Source organism: Cherax quadricarinatus, chromosome 66, assembly GCF_038502225.1.
Source record: "Cherax quadricarinatus isolate ZL_2023a chromosome 66, ASM3850222v1, whole genome shotgun sequence".
Taxonomy (NCBI): domain Eukaryota; kingdom Metazoa; phylum Arthropoda; class Malacostraca; order Decapoda; family Parastacidae; genus Cherax; species Cherax quadricarinatus.
Genome location: NC_091357.1, coordinates 7759553 through 7779118, shown reverse-complemented (window position 1 = coordinate 7779118; position 19566 = coordinate 7759553). Strand labels below are relative to the sequence as shown.

The window sequence follows — 19566 nt, the reverse complement described above, 5'->3', positions numbered from 1 at the left end:
TGCATGTTGCTAGCTAGCATCAGGTCATTACAGAAGCCTGGTCTAGGACTAGGTCATGGGAGTAATAACCCATCCTCACCCCCAGTGAATCAACAATTGGTAGACATCCACCTCCACTTCATCTACCTGGAGTCTACCTACCTGGAGGTTATTCCTGGGATCAACGCCCCCACGGCCCGGTCCACGACCAGGCCTCCTGGTGGATCAGGGCCTGATCAACCAGGCTGTTACTGCTGGCCGTACACAGTCCAACATACGAGCCACAGCCCGGCTGATCCGGCACTGACTTTAGGTATCTGTCCAGCTCTCTCTTGAAGGCAGGCAGGGGTTTATTGGTAATTCCTTTTATGCTTGGTGGAAGGCTGTTCAACAGTCTTGGGCCTTGGACACTTATGGTGTTTCCTCTTAGTGTACCAATGGCACCCCCTACTTTTAATTGGGGGTATTTTGCATCGCCTGCCCAGTCTTTTACTTTCGTAGGGAGTGATTTCTGTGTGCAGATTCGGGACCATTCCTTCCAGAATTTTCCAAGTGTAGATTATGATATATCTTTCTCTCCTGCGTTCCAATGAGTACAAGTCAAGTGCTTCCAAGCGTTTCCAGTAGTTAAGGTGCTTGACAGAACTTATATGTGCAGTGAAGGTTCTCTGTACACTCTCTAGATCTGCAATTTCACCTGCTTTGAATGGGAATGTTAATGTACAGCAGTATTCCAGCCTAGAGAGAACAAGCTATTTGAAAAGGATCATCACTGGCTTGGCATCTCTTGTTTTGAACGTTCTCATTATCCATCCTATCATTTTCTTTGCACTTGTGATTGTGGCACTGTTGTGATCCTTGAAAGTGAGATCCTCAGACATTACTACTCCCAGGTCCCTTACATTATTTTTCCGCTCTACTGTACGGCCAGAGTTTGTAGTATACTCTGTTCTAGCTATTATCTCCTCCGGTTTTCCATAACGGAGTAGCTGGAATTTGTCCTCATTGAACATCATATCGTTTTCCGTTGTCCACTGGAAAACTTTGTTTATACAGTGGACCCTCGCCTAACGTTATTAATCCATTCCTGAGAGCTCAACGTTAGGCGAAATTATCGTTAGGCGAATTAATTTTCCCCATAAGAAATAATGGAAATCAAATTAATCCGTTCCTGACTCCCCAAAGTATGAACAAAAAAAAATTTTTACCACATGAAATATTAATTTTAATACACACAAACTGAAGAAGACATGCACAGTTACATGACACTTACCTTTATTGAAGATCTGGTGATGATTGATGGGATGGGAGGAGGGGAGTGTGTTGATGGTGTTAGTGTTTAGAAGGGGAATCCCCTTCCATTAGGACTTGAGGTGGCAAGTCCTTTTCCGGGGTTACTTCCCTTCTTTTAATGCCACTAGGACCAGCTTGAGAGTCACTGGACCTCTGTTGCACAACATATCTGTCCATAGAGGCCTGTACCTCCCATTCCTTTATGACATTCCTAAAGTGTTTCACAACATTGTCAGTGTAATAGTCACCAGCACGGCTTGCAATAGCTGTGTGAGGGTGATTTTCATCAAAAAAGGTTTGCACTTTAAGCCACAGTGCACACATTTCCTTAATCTTTGAAGTAGGCAACTTCCTCAATTTCTCTATCCCCTCCTCCAAAGCAGTTTCCTCAGGTGTGGCCTCTTGCTGTTGAAGATGATCTAGCAGCTCATCAGTGGTTAGTTCTTCACTGTCCTCCTCCACCAACTCTTCCACATCCTCCCCACTAACCTCCAACCCCAAGGACTTCCCCAATGCCACAATGGATTCCTCAACTGGCATAGGATTCCCAGGGTTAGCCTCAAACCCTTCAAAATCCCTTTTGTCTACACATTCTGGCCACAGTTTCTTCCAAGCAGAGTTCAAGGTCCTCTTAGTCACTTCCTCCCAAGCCTTACCTATAATGTTTACACAATTGAGGATGCTAAAGTGATCTCTCCAAAACTCTCTTAGAGTCAATTGAGTTTCTGAGGTCACTACAAAGCACCTTTCAAACACAGCTTTTGTGTACAGTTTCTTGAAGTTGGAAATGATCTGCTGGTCCATGGGCTGCAGGAGAGGAGTGGTATTAGGAGGCAAAAACTTGACCTTAATGAAGCTCACTTCCGCAGAAAGTCACTCTGCCACGTCTGAAGGATGACCAGGAGCACTGTCTAATACCAGGAGGCACTTAAGGTCTAATTTCTTTTCAATTAGGTAATTTTTCACAGTGGGGGCAAATGCATGGTGTAACCAGTCATAGAAAAAGTCCCTAGTGACCCATGCCTTACTGTTTGCCCTCCACAGCACACACAAATTAGCCTTGAGGACATTGTTTTTCCTGAACACTCTGGGAGTTTCAGAGTGATACACCAATAAAGGCTTCACTTTGCAATCACCACTAGCATTGGCACACATCAACAGAGTAAGCCTGTCTTTCATAGGCTTATGTCCTGGGAGTGCCTTTTCCTCCTGAGTAATGTAGGTCCTGTTTGGCATTTTCTTCCAAAACAGGCCTGTTTCGTCACAATTAAACACTTGTTCAGGTTTCAGTCCTTCACTGTCTATGTACTCCTTGAATTCCTGCACATATTTTTCAGCCGCTTTGTGGTCCAAACTGGCAGCCTCACCATGCCTTATCACACTATGTATGCCACTACGATTCTTAAATCTCTCAAACCAACCTTTGCTGGCCTTAAATTCACTCACATCATCACTAGTTGCAGGCATTTTTCTAATTAAATCGTCATGCAACTTCCTAGCCTTTTCACATATGATCGCTTGAGAGATGCTATCTCCTGCTATCTGTTTTTCGTTTATCCACACCAATAACAGTCTCTCAACATCCTCTATCACTTTCGATCTCTGTTTCGAAAATAAAGTTGCACCTTTGGCAAGAACAGCTTCCTTGATTGCCGTTTTCTTGGCCACAATAGTAGCGATGGTTGATTGGGGTTTTGTGTACAACCTGGCCAGCTCGGAGACACGCACTCCACTTTCACACTTAGCAATGATCTCTTTCTTCATATCCATAGTAATTCTCACTCTTTTTGCTGTAGGGTTGGCACTAGAAGCTTTCTTGAGGCCCATGGTGACTTATTTTGCAGGTGCAATCACTAAAAAGGCTGTGATAATATGAAATGTTCCGATTGTATGCTTGGAAGCGACCGCGGTGGCTGGCTTGTAAACACTGGCACCCACAGAACAAGTGAGGCGGGCTCAGGCCGCACGTGGACGCGTCTCGAACGAATCGCGTTGAGTGAGTTTTTTAGCGCTAGCCGAGGCAAAATTTTTGCGTTAAAATGTATCGCTAGGCGGATTTAACGTTATGCGATACGTTCATTAGGCGAGGGTCCACTGTATCTTCTTGGAGGTTAACCGTGTCCTCAATAGAAGACAGCCTCATGCAGATCCTATTATCATCTGCAAAGGATGATACAGTGCTGTGGGTTATATCTCGGTCTATGTCTGATACGAGGATGAGGAACAGGATGGGGGGCGAGTACCTGTCTTCTGTCTCCTCACATCATCACCTGACCTGTCTTTTGTCTCCTCACATCACCTGACCTGTCTTCTGTCTCCTCACATCATCACCTGACCTGTCTTCTGTCTCCTCACATCATCACCTGACCTGTCTTCTGTCTCCTCACATCATCACCTGACCTCTGTGCTGGGTATCATCTTGTGTTGGTGACACATGCCTCAGACATCACTATATTTACAATAACTTCGTACTGACGTTCAGTAAATGCTCTCTTCTTCGACTGTCCCAGTTTTACTCGTCCCACAACGCAAGACTTAAGATGAGTTGTTCATTCAGGCTGTTGTTGCTGGAGGACTAGCAGACCCACATAATCATAACCCGCTACATCATAAACTAACCGAGGTTTTGTAATTTCCAAAGGAACCTTTAACTAATGTGAATATCCTCCCATGAAAGCTTTTCGTTGTTCCAGCAGACACGGCAAGACTGGGCAATGCACCAGCATAAACTTCACTACCAGACTAATAATAATAATAATAATAATAATAATAATAATAATAATAATAATAATAATAATAATTAATAATAATGTCGTACCTGAACGCCTTTGCAAAGACAGTGATTATGTGTGAGTGTGGTGAAAGTGTTGAATGATGATGAAAGTATTTTATTTTTGGGGATTTTCTTTCTTTTTTGGGTCACCCTGCCTCGGTGGGAGACGGCCTTGTTGAAAAAAAACAATTAATAATAATATTTATTTCTGCAAGTATATGTACAAGGTATACAGACCACAGCTGACATCAGTGACATAGTATATAGAAAGTCCCGTGTTATGTAGAGCATTTCGGGCAAATTAGGTTAATTTTGTCCTCCAGGATGCGATCCACACCAGTCGGCTAACATCCAGGTACCTATTTACTGCTAGGTGAACAGGGGCAGCAGGTATCTTAAGGTAACACGCCTTTCTGTTATCACCCGTACCGGGGACCGAACCACGGACCTCAATGTGTGTGAGCTGAGTGCGCTACCAACCGAGCTACGGGACACAAGTTCAGACACAGGTAGACATAAGTACAATTATCATACATAGTGTAAATCACCTAGAATAACCCCAAAAAGTCAAAGTGCCTTAGACTTGACTATGAGACTAGACTTCACAATCTCAACATAGAGAGAGAGCACAAAGCCAGGTGCTCAGAGAGGGGCTCAAAACAGAACAATCTGAGCAGTGTTTAGAGCAGGGCAGACCTGTTCATGCATCCACCATTGTCACGAGTCCCGGGAACACTGGCCACTGTGTGTTTTACTTGAATAATACATTTCTTCCGGGCAGGCGAAAGGACGAGGCTCAACCTAACACAAAAGCCCGGGTGTATAAGGGCGAGAGTGTAGCGGTGTAAGACGGGAGTGTCGCCCTAGAGACATGCCCATTACAGCAAGGGCCTCTCTCCCTCGTCTAAATAGACTGTCTTCACCCATAACATTGCTTAGTGATAACCTAGAGAAACTGTCTTCAAACAAGACCACTGAAATAACACAACCTTTAATAATAATAATAATAATAATAATAATAATAATAATAATAATAATAATAATAATAATAATATCTTTATTTCTATATTTCTTTATTTCAGTGACATACTACTGTACAGAAAGCCTTTGATGGGTATCGAGAGTTTCCCCTACTCCTGTTTGATCCGAGGAAGAAGAGAGAGAGTAGCTCCAATTCTTTGGATAAAAATAAAAGCAGCCACGGTGAGAACTTCTTGAAAATGCACTTATGACCGTGTGGCTCTTGATCCAAGTAACCGGACTGGTCCTCCCATTCCTTAGATCGAACCTGTGATTGATTTCCATCCTCCCCTCCCTCCCAGGCGCTGGATGGCCAATGTGGGTTTAGAGCTTCCACCTAATAATAATAATTACAACCATTTGTTTATCAGAGACATGTGGCAACTACTCTGCTTTGTTCTCTCTTTCTCCCCGTCTCTCTCTCTCTCTCTTTCTCCCCGTCTCTCTCTCTCTCTCTTTCTCCCCGTCTCTCTCTCTTTCTCCTCGTCTCTCTCTCTTCCGTCTCTCTCTCTCTGGAGGCTGTACTCAGACTTCTAACTTACACTGTTACATAATATTCAACAAGTGAATATTACAACTACTGGAGACCACAAGTAATATTACAACTACTGGAGACCACAAGTAATATTACAACTACTGGAGACCACAAGTAATATTACAACTACTGGAGACCACAAGTAATATTACAACTACTGGAGACCACAAGTAATATTACAACTACTGGAGACCACAAGTAATATTACAACTACTGGAGACCACAAGTAATATTACAACTACTGGAGACCACAAGTAATATTACAACTACTGGAGACCACAAGTAATATTACAACTACTGGAGACCACAAGTAATATTACAACTACTGGAGACCACAAGTAATATTACAACTACTGGAGACCATGAATTTCATATACAGGTAAGTTAGGTTACCTGTACAGGTTAGGTTAGGTTAGGTTGGGTTGATTGGGTTTAGTTTGGGTTAGGTTAGGTTAAGTTATCTTAGGCAGGCCACCTCCCTGCACCACCCTAACCTAGCTTAAAATGTTAAAGGCATACCTGTGTAAGATATTGATTTGCTAGGCACGTATATTACTCACGACTGCAAGCTGAGAAACAATACATCTAACCCCTCAAGGAAGGTTCCTTGACGTTGGTGAGCAGCTCTTGATCTAAGGAATTGGATCTGTGCTCCAGTTCTCTGAATACCTTCCACTCCCCCCCCCCATCGGCGCTGCATAATCCTAAGGGTTTAGCGCTCCCTCTTGATTATAATAATTGCTACCTACGCAACGGAGAAGAGAGACATAACTGGTAATATGTAACAAGATCACAATAAGCAAAACATTCACTGTGAAAAAATAGTGAACATCCAAGCGGTTTCGTGGTTTCTCACATTATCAAGGATATGTAAAAATAATAGAAGAGTAGAAGGCAAATAGGGCTGTCACTTCACCTATGATATTATACCCGTCCCATGTATATATTACTATCCCTGATAATATATACATGCAAGGTACTTAAAGGTCAGGTCCCCAGTTTACAACCTAGCGTAACTTACTGGAGAGATACAGGAGGGAGTGTAAAATAAACCAAGTTCAAAGCAGGGGAACCATGGGCACAATGAAAGAACACTATGCCAACATCCGTGGTCCAAGACTTCATCCTGTTACCAGCAAGGGTATAAGTTTTCAAGGAGAAACTGGATCGCCATCTCCAGCAAATTCCTGTGTGTACTAGCAGCCTGCGGACCGCTAGTACAGCCTAGTGTACCAAGTGGTCAGTTGGGAAGCCTGGTCCCAGGCCGTGCTGCAAGGGTTCACCACCCCTCAAAACAATGGTAGAATTACCCACGAAATGTTAGGAAAATGAACACAGATGCAACTAATGTGACATTTTATTGTGACAGTTTCGCTCTCCAGGAGCTGTCGTTACCGGCTTGACAAAGCTCGTGGAGAGCGAAACGTTGCCACAATAAACTGTCTTGTTGGATATTATTAACTAGAGACCTTATAAAGCTCGTCGATTCTGTCTCCAGTGAAAGATTTAGTCTTTATTTTACTGGTACAGACTGAAGACTCACAGTCTTCACACTGTACATTGTTTGGCAGGAATCAGAGCTCTTAACATGCCTCTGAATAAGTGAAAAAAAAATATCTGAGTGATAAATACAGGGCCTTTCTCACGTGAATGTACACCGGTTTTCCAACCGAATGTATTGATGGAATCTTAAGTATAAATTACAGTTGTAGTTTGCGTGCTTATAAATTTGATGCAAATATTGTTATAAAACAAACTTTTATTTCTATAAAGTGGAATACAATATACAATTAGGGTGACTGGCATATAATATTACTTTTTAAAAAAGCCCCTCGTTATGGAACACAACATGATCTTAACAACGATCACTGTCATCCTCAAATAACGCCGATAAAGGATGGGCTTAATAAAGGCAAAATCTAATAACGACAAGAGCGTAATTAAGACTTGGTAAGTATTAACATTTATTTTATTAAATAAATCTTTCGCTCACTGGGATTGACTATTCTCGTGGTAAGCGATACATTTCCTTAATGAAATTATCCTGGTAAAGGATCTGTGTTTCCTTTCACATGTTTAAAGAGATTTAATATATTTTCAAAACACAGGGACGGAGGGAGAGATTAAAAGGAAGAAAGGGGGAATAATAGCGGAAGGAGAGACGAGAAAGAGGGTGCAGATAGACGTAAAGAAGGACAGAGGAAAATGAGATATAGAGATGAAGGGACGGCAGAGGGGGACAGATGAAAGGGAAATATGTGGAGAGATGAACAGACGGCATGGAGGGACAGAAGAAAGGGAGAAATGAAGGAAGGGATGTAGAGGGGAACTGGACAAACAGAAGAGCCTCTCTCACTCACTTGGTGTTCATGACACTGTTGTCCTTGCTGGACTCTCCTAGAGTGTTATTAAGGACGTCCTGTACTTGCCCCCCGGGGCGAGTCTTGGCGCACTCCTCCCAGTGTTCTGATCGGCAGCTGAAGTTTGGAACATCTTGATGAGTTTCCACTGTAATAACCAAAGAAAACCATACTTTATACATAAGAAAATGGAAAATAATAATAATTATTATCATTATTTAAGAACACTACGTTTTGTTCCGTGTTGATCTTCAAGTTATCGAAACGTTGGCGTTCCCAGAAAAGCTCTATGTTACCCAGTTGCTTAGGCGCTGGCCTGGAGTTTTACGACTCGCTCGCCACGAGTTCAATCCCCACCCGTGGTATGGCTTATTTGCAATTTCGGTTTAGCTACGATCTTGAGTCTATTACTCAGGGCAGAGTGACTAAGAAGAAAACACCTTCACCATCACTCACACTCTTGCCCTCTTTGAAGCTGCCTACATATCTGTACCGTTTATAATCCCTTCCACTTCCCTCTCCCCCTCCCCCCACTTCTTCCCCTCCACAACCAGGGGGAAGATGAAAAGAGGGAAGAATGAGAGGAGAAGGGAAGCTGAGAGAGGGAGAAATGAAAAAGGGAGTAAGGGGAGATGAAAAGATGGAATAGGGAACAAGGAGAGATGAAAAAAAATGAAAATAAGGGAGAGACTGGGAGATGAAGAAGGTAGTGAGTTGGGGGATTAAGATATTCACGGGGAAGCGTTAAACTAGTAGGGGTCATGCAATGCCAGGCGTGTATAGGAGTCTGGATGTTGACACTACCTCACCGATCCTTAACTCCCTTGCTGCAACACTTCCTTCCTTCAGCACCTCTCTCAACACTTCAGCACTCCCTTCAGCACCTCTCTCAGCACCTCAGCACTCCCTTCAGCGTTACCACTGCTTCCTTCAGCACCTCTCTCAGCACTTCAGCGATCTCTTCAGCGTTACCACTGCTTCCTTCAGCACCTCTCTCAGCACTTCAGCGATCTCTTCAGCGTTATCACTGCTTCCTCCAGCACCTCTCTCAGCACCTCAGCACTCCCTTCAGCGTTACCACTGCTTCCTTCAGCACCTCTCTCAGCACTTCAGCAATCCCTTCAGCGTTACCACTGCTCCCTCCAGCACCTCTCTCAGCACTTCAGCACTCCCTTCAGCACTACCACTGCTTCCTTCAGTGCCTCCTTCAGCAGTTACCGGTTCTTAAACCGGGTAATTTCAATCTCTGCTGTTCCGCTGCTTGATACACTTATAATAACTAATCACTTAGATCTACCCACGAACCTGGCTAGTAGCACCATCGTAGGACCTGGCTAGTACACCATTGTAGGACCTGGCTAGTACACCATCGTAGGACCTGGCTAGTACACCGTAGGACCTGGCTAGTACACCATCGTAGGACCTGGCTAGTACACCATCGTAGGACCTGGCTAGTAACACCGTCGTAGAACCTGGCTAGTACACCATCGTAGGACTTGGCTAGTATACCATCGTAGGACCTGGCTAGTAACACCATCGTAGGACCTGGCTAGTACACCATCGTAGGATCTGGCTAGTACACCATCGTAGGACCTGGCTAGTAACACCATCGTAGGACCTGGCTAGTACACCATCGTAGGACCTGGCTAGTACACCATCGTAGGACCTGGCTAGTAACACCATCGTAGGACCTGGCTAGTACACCATCGTAGGACCTGGCTAGTAACACCATCGTAGGACCTGGCTAGTACACCATCGTAGGACCTGGCTAGTAACACCATCGTAGGACCTGGCTAGTAACACCATCGTAGGACCTGGCTAGTACACCATCGTAGGACCTGGCTAGTAACACCTTCGAAGGACCTGGCTAGTACACCATCGTAGGACCTGGCTAAGACATCATCGTAGGACCTGGCTAGTAACACCATCGTAGGACCTGGCTAGTAACACCATCGTAGGACCTGGCTAGTACACCATCGTAGGACCTGGCTAGTAAACCATCGTAGGACCTGGCTAGTAAACCATCGTAGGACCTGGCTAGTAAACCATCGTAGGACCTGGCTAGTAAACCATCGTAGGACCTGGCTAGTACACCATCGTAGGACCTGGCTAGTTACAATCCAGAGCAACATGGGTTCAGGGCAGGTCGCTCCTGCCTCTCACAACTACTGGATCACTATGACATGGCCTTGGATGCACTGGAAGAAAATCAGAATGCAGATGTAATATACACAGACTTTGCAAAAGCATTTGACAAATGCGATCATGGCGTAATAGCCCATAAAATACGTGCTAAAGGAATAAATGGGAAAGTGGGGAGATGGATCTTCAACTTCCTAACAAATCGAACACAAAGAGTAGTGGTCAACAGAGTTAAATCGGAGGCTGCCATAGTGAAGAGCTCTGTTCCACAAGGCACAGTACTCGCCCCCATCTTATTCCTCATCCTCATATCAGACATAGACAGAGATATACACCACAGCACCGTATCATCCTTTGCGGATGATACTAGGATCTGCATGAGGCTGTCATCTGCTGAGGACGCGGTTAACCTCCAAGAAGATATAAACAAAGTTTTCCAGTGGGCAACGGTAAACAATATGATGTTCAATGAGGACAAATTCCAACTACTCCGTTATGGAAAACTGGAGGAGATAATAACTAGAACAGAGTATACTACAGACTCTGGCCATACAATAGAGCGGAAAAATAATGTAAGGGACCTGGGAGTAGTAATGTCTGAGGATCTCACTTTCAAGGATCACAACAGTGCCACGATCGCATGTGCAAAGAAAATGATAGGATGGATAATGAGAACTTTCAAAACGAGAGATGCCAAGCCAATGCTGATCCTTTTCAAATCACTTGTTCTCTCTAGGCTGGAATACTGCTGTACATTAACATCTTCATTCAAACCAGGTGAAATCGCAGATCTAGAGAGTGTACAGTGATCCTTTACTGCACGTATAAGTTCTGTCAAGCACCTTAACTACTGGAAACGCTTGGAAGCACTTGACTTGTACTCGTTGGAACGCAAAAGAGATGTATCATAATCTACACTTGGAAAATCCTGGAAGGAATGGTCCCAAATCTGCACACAGAAATCACTCCCTACGAAAGTAAAAGACTGGGCAGGCGATGCAAAATACCCCCAATTAAAAGTAGAGGCGCCATTGGTACACTAAGAGAAAACACCACAAGTGCCCGGGGCCCCAAGACTGTTCAACAGCCTCCCACCAAGCATAAGGGGAATTACCAATAAACCCCTGGCTGCCTTCAAGGAGCTGGACAGATACCTAAAGTCAGTGCCGGATCAGCCGGGCTGTGGCTCGTACGTTGGACTCCGTGCGGCCAGCAGTAACAGCCTAGTTGATCAGGCCCTGATCCACCGGGAGGCATGGTCATGGATCGGGCCGCGGGGGCATTGATCCCCGGAATAACCTCCAGGTAGGACCTGGCTAGTAACACCATCGTAGGACCTGGCTAGTACACCATCGTAGGACCTGGCTAGTAACACCATCGTAGGACCTGGCTAGTAACACCATCGTAGGACCTGGCTAGTACACCATCGTAGGACCTGCTAGTATACCATCGTAGGACCTGGCTAGTAACACCATCGTAGGACCTGGCTAGTACACCATCGTAGGACCTGGCTAGTACACCATCGTAGGATCTGGCTAGTACACCATAATAGTACCTGGCTAGTACACCATCGCAGGACCCGGCAAATACACCATCATACACCATCGTAGTACCTGGTTAGTACACCATCGTAGGGCCTGACTAGTACACCATCACAGTACCTAGCTAGTACACCATCGTAGGACCTGCCTAGTACACCATCATAGTACCTGGCTAGTACACCATCGTAGGACCTGACTAGTACACCATCGTAGTACCTGGCTAGTACACCATCGTAATACCTGGTTAGTAAACCATCGGAGGACCTGGATAGTTATACCATCGTAGGACCTGGCTAGTACACCATGGTATGACCTGGATAGTTACACCCCGACCACCGTAGGAACTGACATACTGCGGGACCTGACTATCCTGAAGAACCTAACCTCAACGCCTTTCAATTCACTCGACTATTATTGCTAAAACTATCAGTGAATTAATAGTTTTTTTTTTTGGTCCAAATATGCGTACTTTGCTTATTCGTCAACGATCGTTTCTAAGTCCTTCGTGTTAGGGGTGTGTCTTAGCAGTGCTTCCCTTGTCTGCTTCTGGTGATGCTGACTACAGCCACAGATGAGGCTGGGGAGCTGACCACAGCAGTGGTGGTGGTGGTCTTGAGTTGAAAGGTCTTGTGAAGCCTAGGGGAAGCCACCTCTGAAACTAGTGACAGACTGAAGTGGTAGTTTCACACCAATGGGTAAACTAAGTGCTAATTAAACCTAAGCTAAGCTTAACTAACCTAATCTAAGATAACCTAACCTAATGCAACGTAACATGATATAATCAAATGATATAATAAATGATATAATAAATTAACCTAACAAACTATTACATAGGAAGACTGTTTACTACGGTTGGGTCTATGATGTCTCAAGTTTTGAAGACATTACCTGTCTTACCTGTTAGGCATTATGCACCAGCACTAATACCAACACAACAACCACAACCCCACTACCACGACACTCCCATCATTATAATGCCCCTAGACCACCACTATCATTACCACCACCACCACTATCACCACCACTACCACCATCACCACCACCGCCGCCGCCGTGAACAAGACAAGAGGGAGGCAGAGCTGGTCTTGTGGCTAATTTCCTCTTTGTAATGAATGACATCCTTCCTAGCTACCAGTGAGGGGTGACGCACCCACCTATCCCACCCCTGCCTATCCTCTTCATACTCTCCTTCCTCCTTCCTATCCTCCTCCTCTTCTCCCTCACCCTTAGCCTCATTTTATCCTCTCACTGTTTTCCTTTTTTTTTTTAATCATATCCCCTCTGTCCCATTCTTCTATCTTCGTCTCGGTCTCCCATTTATTCTTCTTCCTCTTCACCTCTATTTCATCTTCTCTTCCTTCTTATAATCCTTATTCACTATTCCCCTCCCCCTCTTCCTTCTTACAATCCTTATTCTCCGTTTCCTCCCCCCCCCTCTTCCTTCTTCCAATCCCCTCCTATATTTCACTTTCTACCAATTCTCCCTCTTTATTCCTCTTTCCTTCTTCCTTCTACACTACTCCTCTTTCCTTTGTTATTTTGCTATATTACTTTGCTACGTTGCAACAGGAAACATCAGCAGAAACGTGGTGCTCAAGACGTGCCAGACTCTGGTGGTGAAGACAGGTCTCCTCCGCCATTACTACCTTCCTTTCACTTTTACACTCTCTCTTCCTCTTAGTCTAAAAGGATTGATTGATTTTTTTCCTTCCCTCCCTTCTGTCTAATCCTCCCTCTTCTTCTTCTCCTCCACTCTTCCTTTTCTCCTCCCCTCTTCTTCTCCTTCCCTCTTCCTTTCTCCTCCGCTCTTCCCAACACCCACGGATTCAACACTTTAAGTCACTTCCCTCAACATTGCTCAGGATGTTTACAAACTTTACCAGATATTTTCATAGAAGCAAAGTTCAGACTTTATTAGTAATAAAAAATTGCCAAAGTTTGTATATTTTACCCGGGATTAACTTTATACATACAACATGGATTATATTTATACATTATACACGACACTGTTTATACATTATTCATGGAAACGACCAAAAAAATCAAAAGAGAAATGACACCAATGATACTTCTGGAGTCCAGATTACAAGGTAGGAGATACTTCTGGAGTCCAGATTACAAGGTAGGAGATACTTCTGGAGTCCAGATTACAAGGCAGGAGATACTTCTGGAGTCCAGATTACAAGGTAGGAGATACTTCTGGAGTCCAGATTACAAGGCAGGAGATACTTCTGGAGTCTAGATTACAAGGCAGGAGATACTTCTGGAGTCTACACAAATAACCTGCACATAGGAGAGAGGAGCTTACCACAACGTTTCGGTCCGACTTGGACCATTTACAAAGTCACACTAATACAAAGGAGAGAAGGAGGGAGTTTATATAGGCCAGCAGACAGGGACGGGACAAGAGAGTTAGTAGTTGAAGATGAGAAGTAGTGGTAGAGGCAGTAGTAGTGGAGTCAGTCGAAGACTGAGAAAGAGGAGCACTGCAAGGGAGCTAGGGGCCCACAAGGGAGCTAGGGGCCCACAAGGGAGCTAGGGGCCCACAAGGGAGCTAGGGGCCCACAAGGGAGCTAGGGGCCCACAAGGGAGCTAGGGGCCCACAAGGGAGCTAAGGGCCCACAAACGGTAGGAACAAGAACACAGAGGGGGGAAAATAATAATAATGGACAAATACCCAAGGCAGAAGAAAGAAAATTCAAAGGAGGAAGAGGAAAGAGGAAGGGGAAGAGGGAGAAGGGAAAACAAGAATCAGGTTAAGTCATGTGTGTTCTGAAGTTTGGAGCATTTTACAATGTAATGGGAGAGGAAGGCATCTACAGAGACAAAGCCAGGACTAAGATTCATACAAGGAAAGTTGTGTATAAGGGAGGATTCAACCAGACGGCGACTGTGAAAGTTAGACGTGGGGTAGGCAGTCTGGGCAGAAGACCAGTCAATAGAATGACTGTGATCTCTGACATGACAGAAAAGAGCATTGTTGGTGTAGGCAAGCCTAACACTACTTTTGTGCTCCCTGAGTTTGTCAGAAAGAGAACGGCCAGTTTCTCCAAAGTACTAAAGAGGACAGGAGGAACAAGAAATAGAGTAGACATCAGGAGAATCTATAGAGAGGGGAGAGGTATGAACTAGATTGGTGCGAAGTGTTAGTCTGGCGAAAAGTAAGTTTGATGTCTAAGGAACGGAGAGAGTTGTTGAGATTAGAAAGACTGGGTTTTCTTTCTTCTTCTATCTCGAGTATTTGCCTATTATTATTATTTTCCCTCCTCTGTGTTCTTGTTCCTTCCCTTCGTGGGCCCCTAGCTCCTCTTTCGTAGTCTGTGACTGACTCCACTGCTACTGCCTCTACCACTACTTCTCATCTTCCTCTACTACCTCTCTTGTCCCGTCCCTGTCTGCTGGCCTATATATACTCCCTCCTCTCCTTTCTATTAGTGTGACTTTGTAAATGGTCTAAATCGGACCGAAATGTCGTCGTAAGCTCCTCTCCTAGGTACGGGTTATCTGTGTATCGTTCCAGTCACAGTATTGTGCCTTTTCGTTATTTCTGGAGTCTAGATTACAGGGCAGGAGATACCAGAGCTGGAGAAGACACAGAGATAGTTTACTGCCTGCGCAGAGACAATAAAACATTTAAATTACTGGGAATATCTCACGGTACTCGGAATGGACTGTGCTCTGGCGGAAAGAAGAGATTCCTGACAATGTACACATGGAAGATACTGGAGGGAACGGTCCTACTGGAAGTCACCCAATTTCTCTAACTTTTTTGGGTTACCCTAAGTAATGCATACATATGTTGTTTCTTATTATTTCAACAAACCGGCCGTATCCTACCGAGGGGGTGGCTCCCCCCCTAAAAAAAAGTTTCTCTTTTTAAATTTAGTAATTTATACAGGAGAAGGGGTTACTAGCCCCTTGCTCCCGGCATTTTAGTCACCTCTTACGACCCGCATGACTTACGGAGGAAGAATTCTGTTCCACTTCCCCATGGAGATATGTTATTTATGTATGATAATTTGTGTAACTGTATTTGTGTGTACTTGTACCTAAATAAACCTACTAATTCTACATACTAAGAAAACATTCTGAAGGGAGAGATATGGTGGTTAAGTGAGAAATGCACCCGGTGAGAAGCAGGGGCGCCATGGTCACAATAAGAGAGCAATGTGTCAACATCCAAGGTCCAAGACTCTTCAACCTGGTCAAGAGCAACAGCCTCAACAATGAAGTTGACTTCGGCTGGGCTTCGAGGGTAGAAACGCACCCAAAACTGGTCACAGGTAAAACTCAAGCTCCTGTCCCTTTCCCTAGTTCTTACCCAATACCTTTCTCCCACGTCAGTGCTCCTCACTGATTGTTGGAGATCGCATCCAGGGGGAAAATGAACTAGAAAACGCCAGTACCTGTTGGAATGTAAGGACACACTCCAGTCCTGTGTGTAAGACACTCAAGTCCTGTGTGTAAGACACCCCAGTCCTGTGTGTAAGACACCCCAGTCCTGTGTGTAAGACACCCCAGTCCTGTGTGTAAGACACCCCAGTCCTGTGTGTAAGACACCCCAGTCCTGTATGTAAGACACCCCAGTCCTGTGTGTAAGACACCCCAGTCCTGTGTGTAAGACACCCCAGTCCTGTGTGTAAGACACCCCAGTCCTGTGTGTAAGACACCCCAGTCCTGTGTGTAAGACATTAGCTCCTGCTCCCTGCCCATGACTCCCACTCCCCTGACTGTCAACAAATAACTGTGGGTAACACCCACACCTATGACAAGATAAGATAAGATAAGATTTCGTTCGGATTTTTAATCCCCGGAGGGTTAGCCACCCAGGATAACCCAAGAAAGTCAGTGCGTCATCGAGGACTGTCTAACTTATTTCCATTGGGGTCCTTAATCTTGTCCCCCAGGATGCGACCCACACCAGTCGACTAACACCCAGGTACCTATTTGCTGCTAGGTGAACAGGACAACAGGTGTAAGGAAACGTGTCGAAATGTTTCCACCAGCCGGGAATCGAACCCGGGCCCTCCGTGTGTGAAGCGGGAGCTTTAGCCACCAGGCCACCGGGCCACCTCTACTTCTGATGAGTCCCGAGAGTTTTGCAGCTCCCAGAGTCCGGCCATATGGAACAGACTATGACAATACGTTAGAAAAATGTTTATCTGTTTAAATTTGCAACTGCAACTGGCAACCCAGCAAGGTTTTGTTACTGGAAAAAAACTCTCTCTCTCTCTCTCTCTCTCTCTCTCTCTCTTGTGCAGGTTAAGGCGACAGTGTTACAACAGAATATTAACGGACTGCTGACACATCTCTCGGAATGTCAATGACATCAGCACATCCCAACGCCACCACAAATCACCTCGCTAGTGCTGTTTTACACCGTTGAATTTACAGGCTACAGGTTTTCCTCCTACCTCAGCTCATTTACAGGCTAAGACGTATTACCTCAGCTCATTTACAGGCTAAGACGTATTACCTCAGCTCATTTACAGGCTAAGACGTATTACCTCAGCTCATTTACAAGCTAAGACGTATTACCTCAGCTTATTTACAGGCTAAGACGTATTACCTCAGCTCATTTACGGGCTAAGACGTATTACCTCAGCTCATTTACAGGCTAAGACGTATTACCTCAGCTCATTTACGGGCTAAGACGTATTACCTCAGCTCATTTACAGGCTAAGACGTATTACCTCAGCTTATTTACAGGCTAAGACGTATTACCTCAGCTCATTTACAGGCTAAGACGTATTACCTCAGCTCATTTACAGGCTAAGACGTATTACCTCAGCTCATTTACAGGCTAAGACGTATTACCTCAGCTCATTTACAGGCTAAGACGTATTACCTCATCTTATTTACAGGCTAAGACGTATTACCTCAGCTCATTTACGGGCTAAGACGTATTACCTCAGAAAGAAAAAATCGGCTCATTTACAGGCTAAGCGCTGTTATCCTCAGCTTGAGGACTGGTGAGTAGTGACCACTGGCGGACGTACGAAATTTTACCGCACAAAAAAAAATTAACACGTGACTACCTGCAGGGTGTTCCAGGGGTCAACGCCCCCGCGGCCCAGTCCTTGACCAGTCCTCCCTGCGGATCAGGGCCTGATCAACCAGGCTGTTACTGTTGGCTGTTACTGTGTGGGTCGCATCCTGGGGGACAAGATTAAGGACCCCAATGGAAATAAGTTAGACAGTCCTCGATGACGCACTGACTTTCTTGGGTTATCCTGGGTGGCTAACCCTCCGGGGTTAAAAATCCGAACGAAATCTTATCTTATCTCACGTAGTCCAACGTACAAACCACAGCCCTGCTGATCGGGTACTGACTTTAGGTATCTGTCCAGTGTTCCCTCTTGAAGACAGCCAGGAGTCTATTGGTAATTCCTCTTATGGCTGGTGGGAGGCTGTTGAACAGTCTTGAGCCCCGGACACTTACTGTGTTTTTCTCTTAGTGTATTTAGGGTGCCCCTACTATTTTTTTTAGTTTCAGAAAATTTCTTAAGTTGTGCTGGTCTAAATGTATACTCGCACTTCCTTAAGAATTTACATCGAAATGTTGACCATGTTGATAGTTTTACAAAAACCCTGAAAAAGTGATTAATGCAGATACCACTGTATCAGTGTTAGCTACTCCAGTGGTCACTGTACTCAAATGCTACTTGCTCCAGCAGCTACAGTACCCAAGTGGTACTTGCTCCAGCAGTTACAGTACCCAAGTGGTACTTGCTCCAGCAGTTACAGTACCCAAGTGGTACTTGCTCCAGTAGTTACAGTACCCAAGTGGTACTTGCTCCAGCAGCTACAGTACCCAAGTGGTACTTGCTCCAGCAGTTACAGCACCCAAGTGGTACTTGCTCCAGCAGCTACAGTACCCAAGTGGTACTTGCTCCAGCAGCTACAGTACCCAAGTGGTACTTGCTCCAGCAGCTGCAGTACCCAAGTGGTACTTGCTCCAGCAGCTACAGTACCCAAGTGGTACTTGCTCCAGCAGTTACAGTACCCAAATGCTACTTGCTCCAGCAGTTACAGTACCCAAGTGGTACTTGCTCCAGCAGTTACAGTACCCAAGTGGTACTTGCTCCAGCAGTTACAGTACCCAAGTGGTACTTGCTCCAGCAGTTACAGTACCCAAGTGGTACTTGCTCCAGCAGCTACAGTACCCAAGCGGTACTTGCTCCAGCAGTTACAGCACCCAAGTGGTAATTGCTCCAGCAGCTACAGTACCCAAGTGGTACTTGCTCCAGCAGCTACAGTACCCAAGTGGTATTTGCTCCAGCAGCTGCAGTACCCAAGTGGTACTTGCTCCAGCAGCTACAGTACCCAAGCGGTACTTGCTCCAGCAGTTACAGCACCCAAGTGGTAATTGCTCCAGCAGCTACAGTACCCAAGTGGTACTTGCTCCAGCAGCTACAGTACCCAAGTGGTATTTGCTCCAGCAGCTGCAGTACCCAAGTGGTACTTGCTCCAGCAGCTACAGTACCCAAGTGGTACTTGCTCCAGCAGTTACAGTACCCAAATGCTACTTGCTCCAGCAGTTACAGTACCCAAGTGGTACTTGCTCCAGCAGTTACAGTACCCAAGTGGTACTTGCTCCAGCAGTTACAGTACCCAAGTGGTACTTGCTCCAGCAGCTACAGCACCCAAGTGGTACTTGCTCCAGCAGTTACAGTACCCAAGTGGTACTTGCTCCAGCAGCTACAGTACCCAAGTGGTACTTGCTCCAGCAGTTACAGTACCCAAGTGGTACTTGCTCCAGCAGTTACAGTACCCAAATGCTACTTGATCCAGCAGTTACAGTACCCAAGTGGTACTTGCTCCAGCAGTTACAGTACATAAGTGGTACTTGCTCCAGCAGTTACAGTACCCAAGTGGTACTTGCTCCAGCAGCTACAGTACCCAAGTGGTACTTGCTCCAGC

The 19566-nt window shown here is 45.2% G+C and overlaps 1 protein-coding gene across 1 annotated transcript in view; it reads right to left on the bottom strand.

Moving 5' to 3' along the window:
• LOC128704201 (uncharacterized) overlaps positions 1-19566 on the bottom strand; it is a 262888-nt gene that overhangs the window by 14238 nt on the left and 229084 nt on the right. The window contains exon 5 of the mRNA XM_070099056.1: positions 7961-8108. Coding sequence (XP_069955157.1) covers positions 7961-8108 — 148 coding nt within the window. The remainder of the gene's footprint in view (positions 1-7960; positions 8109-19566) is intronic.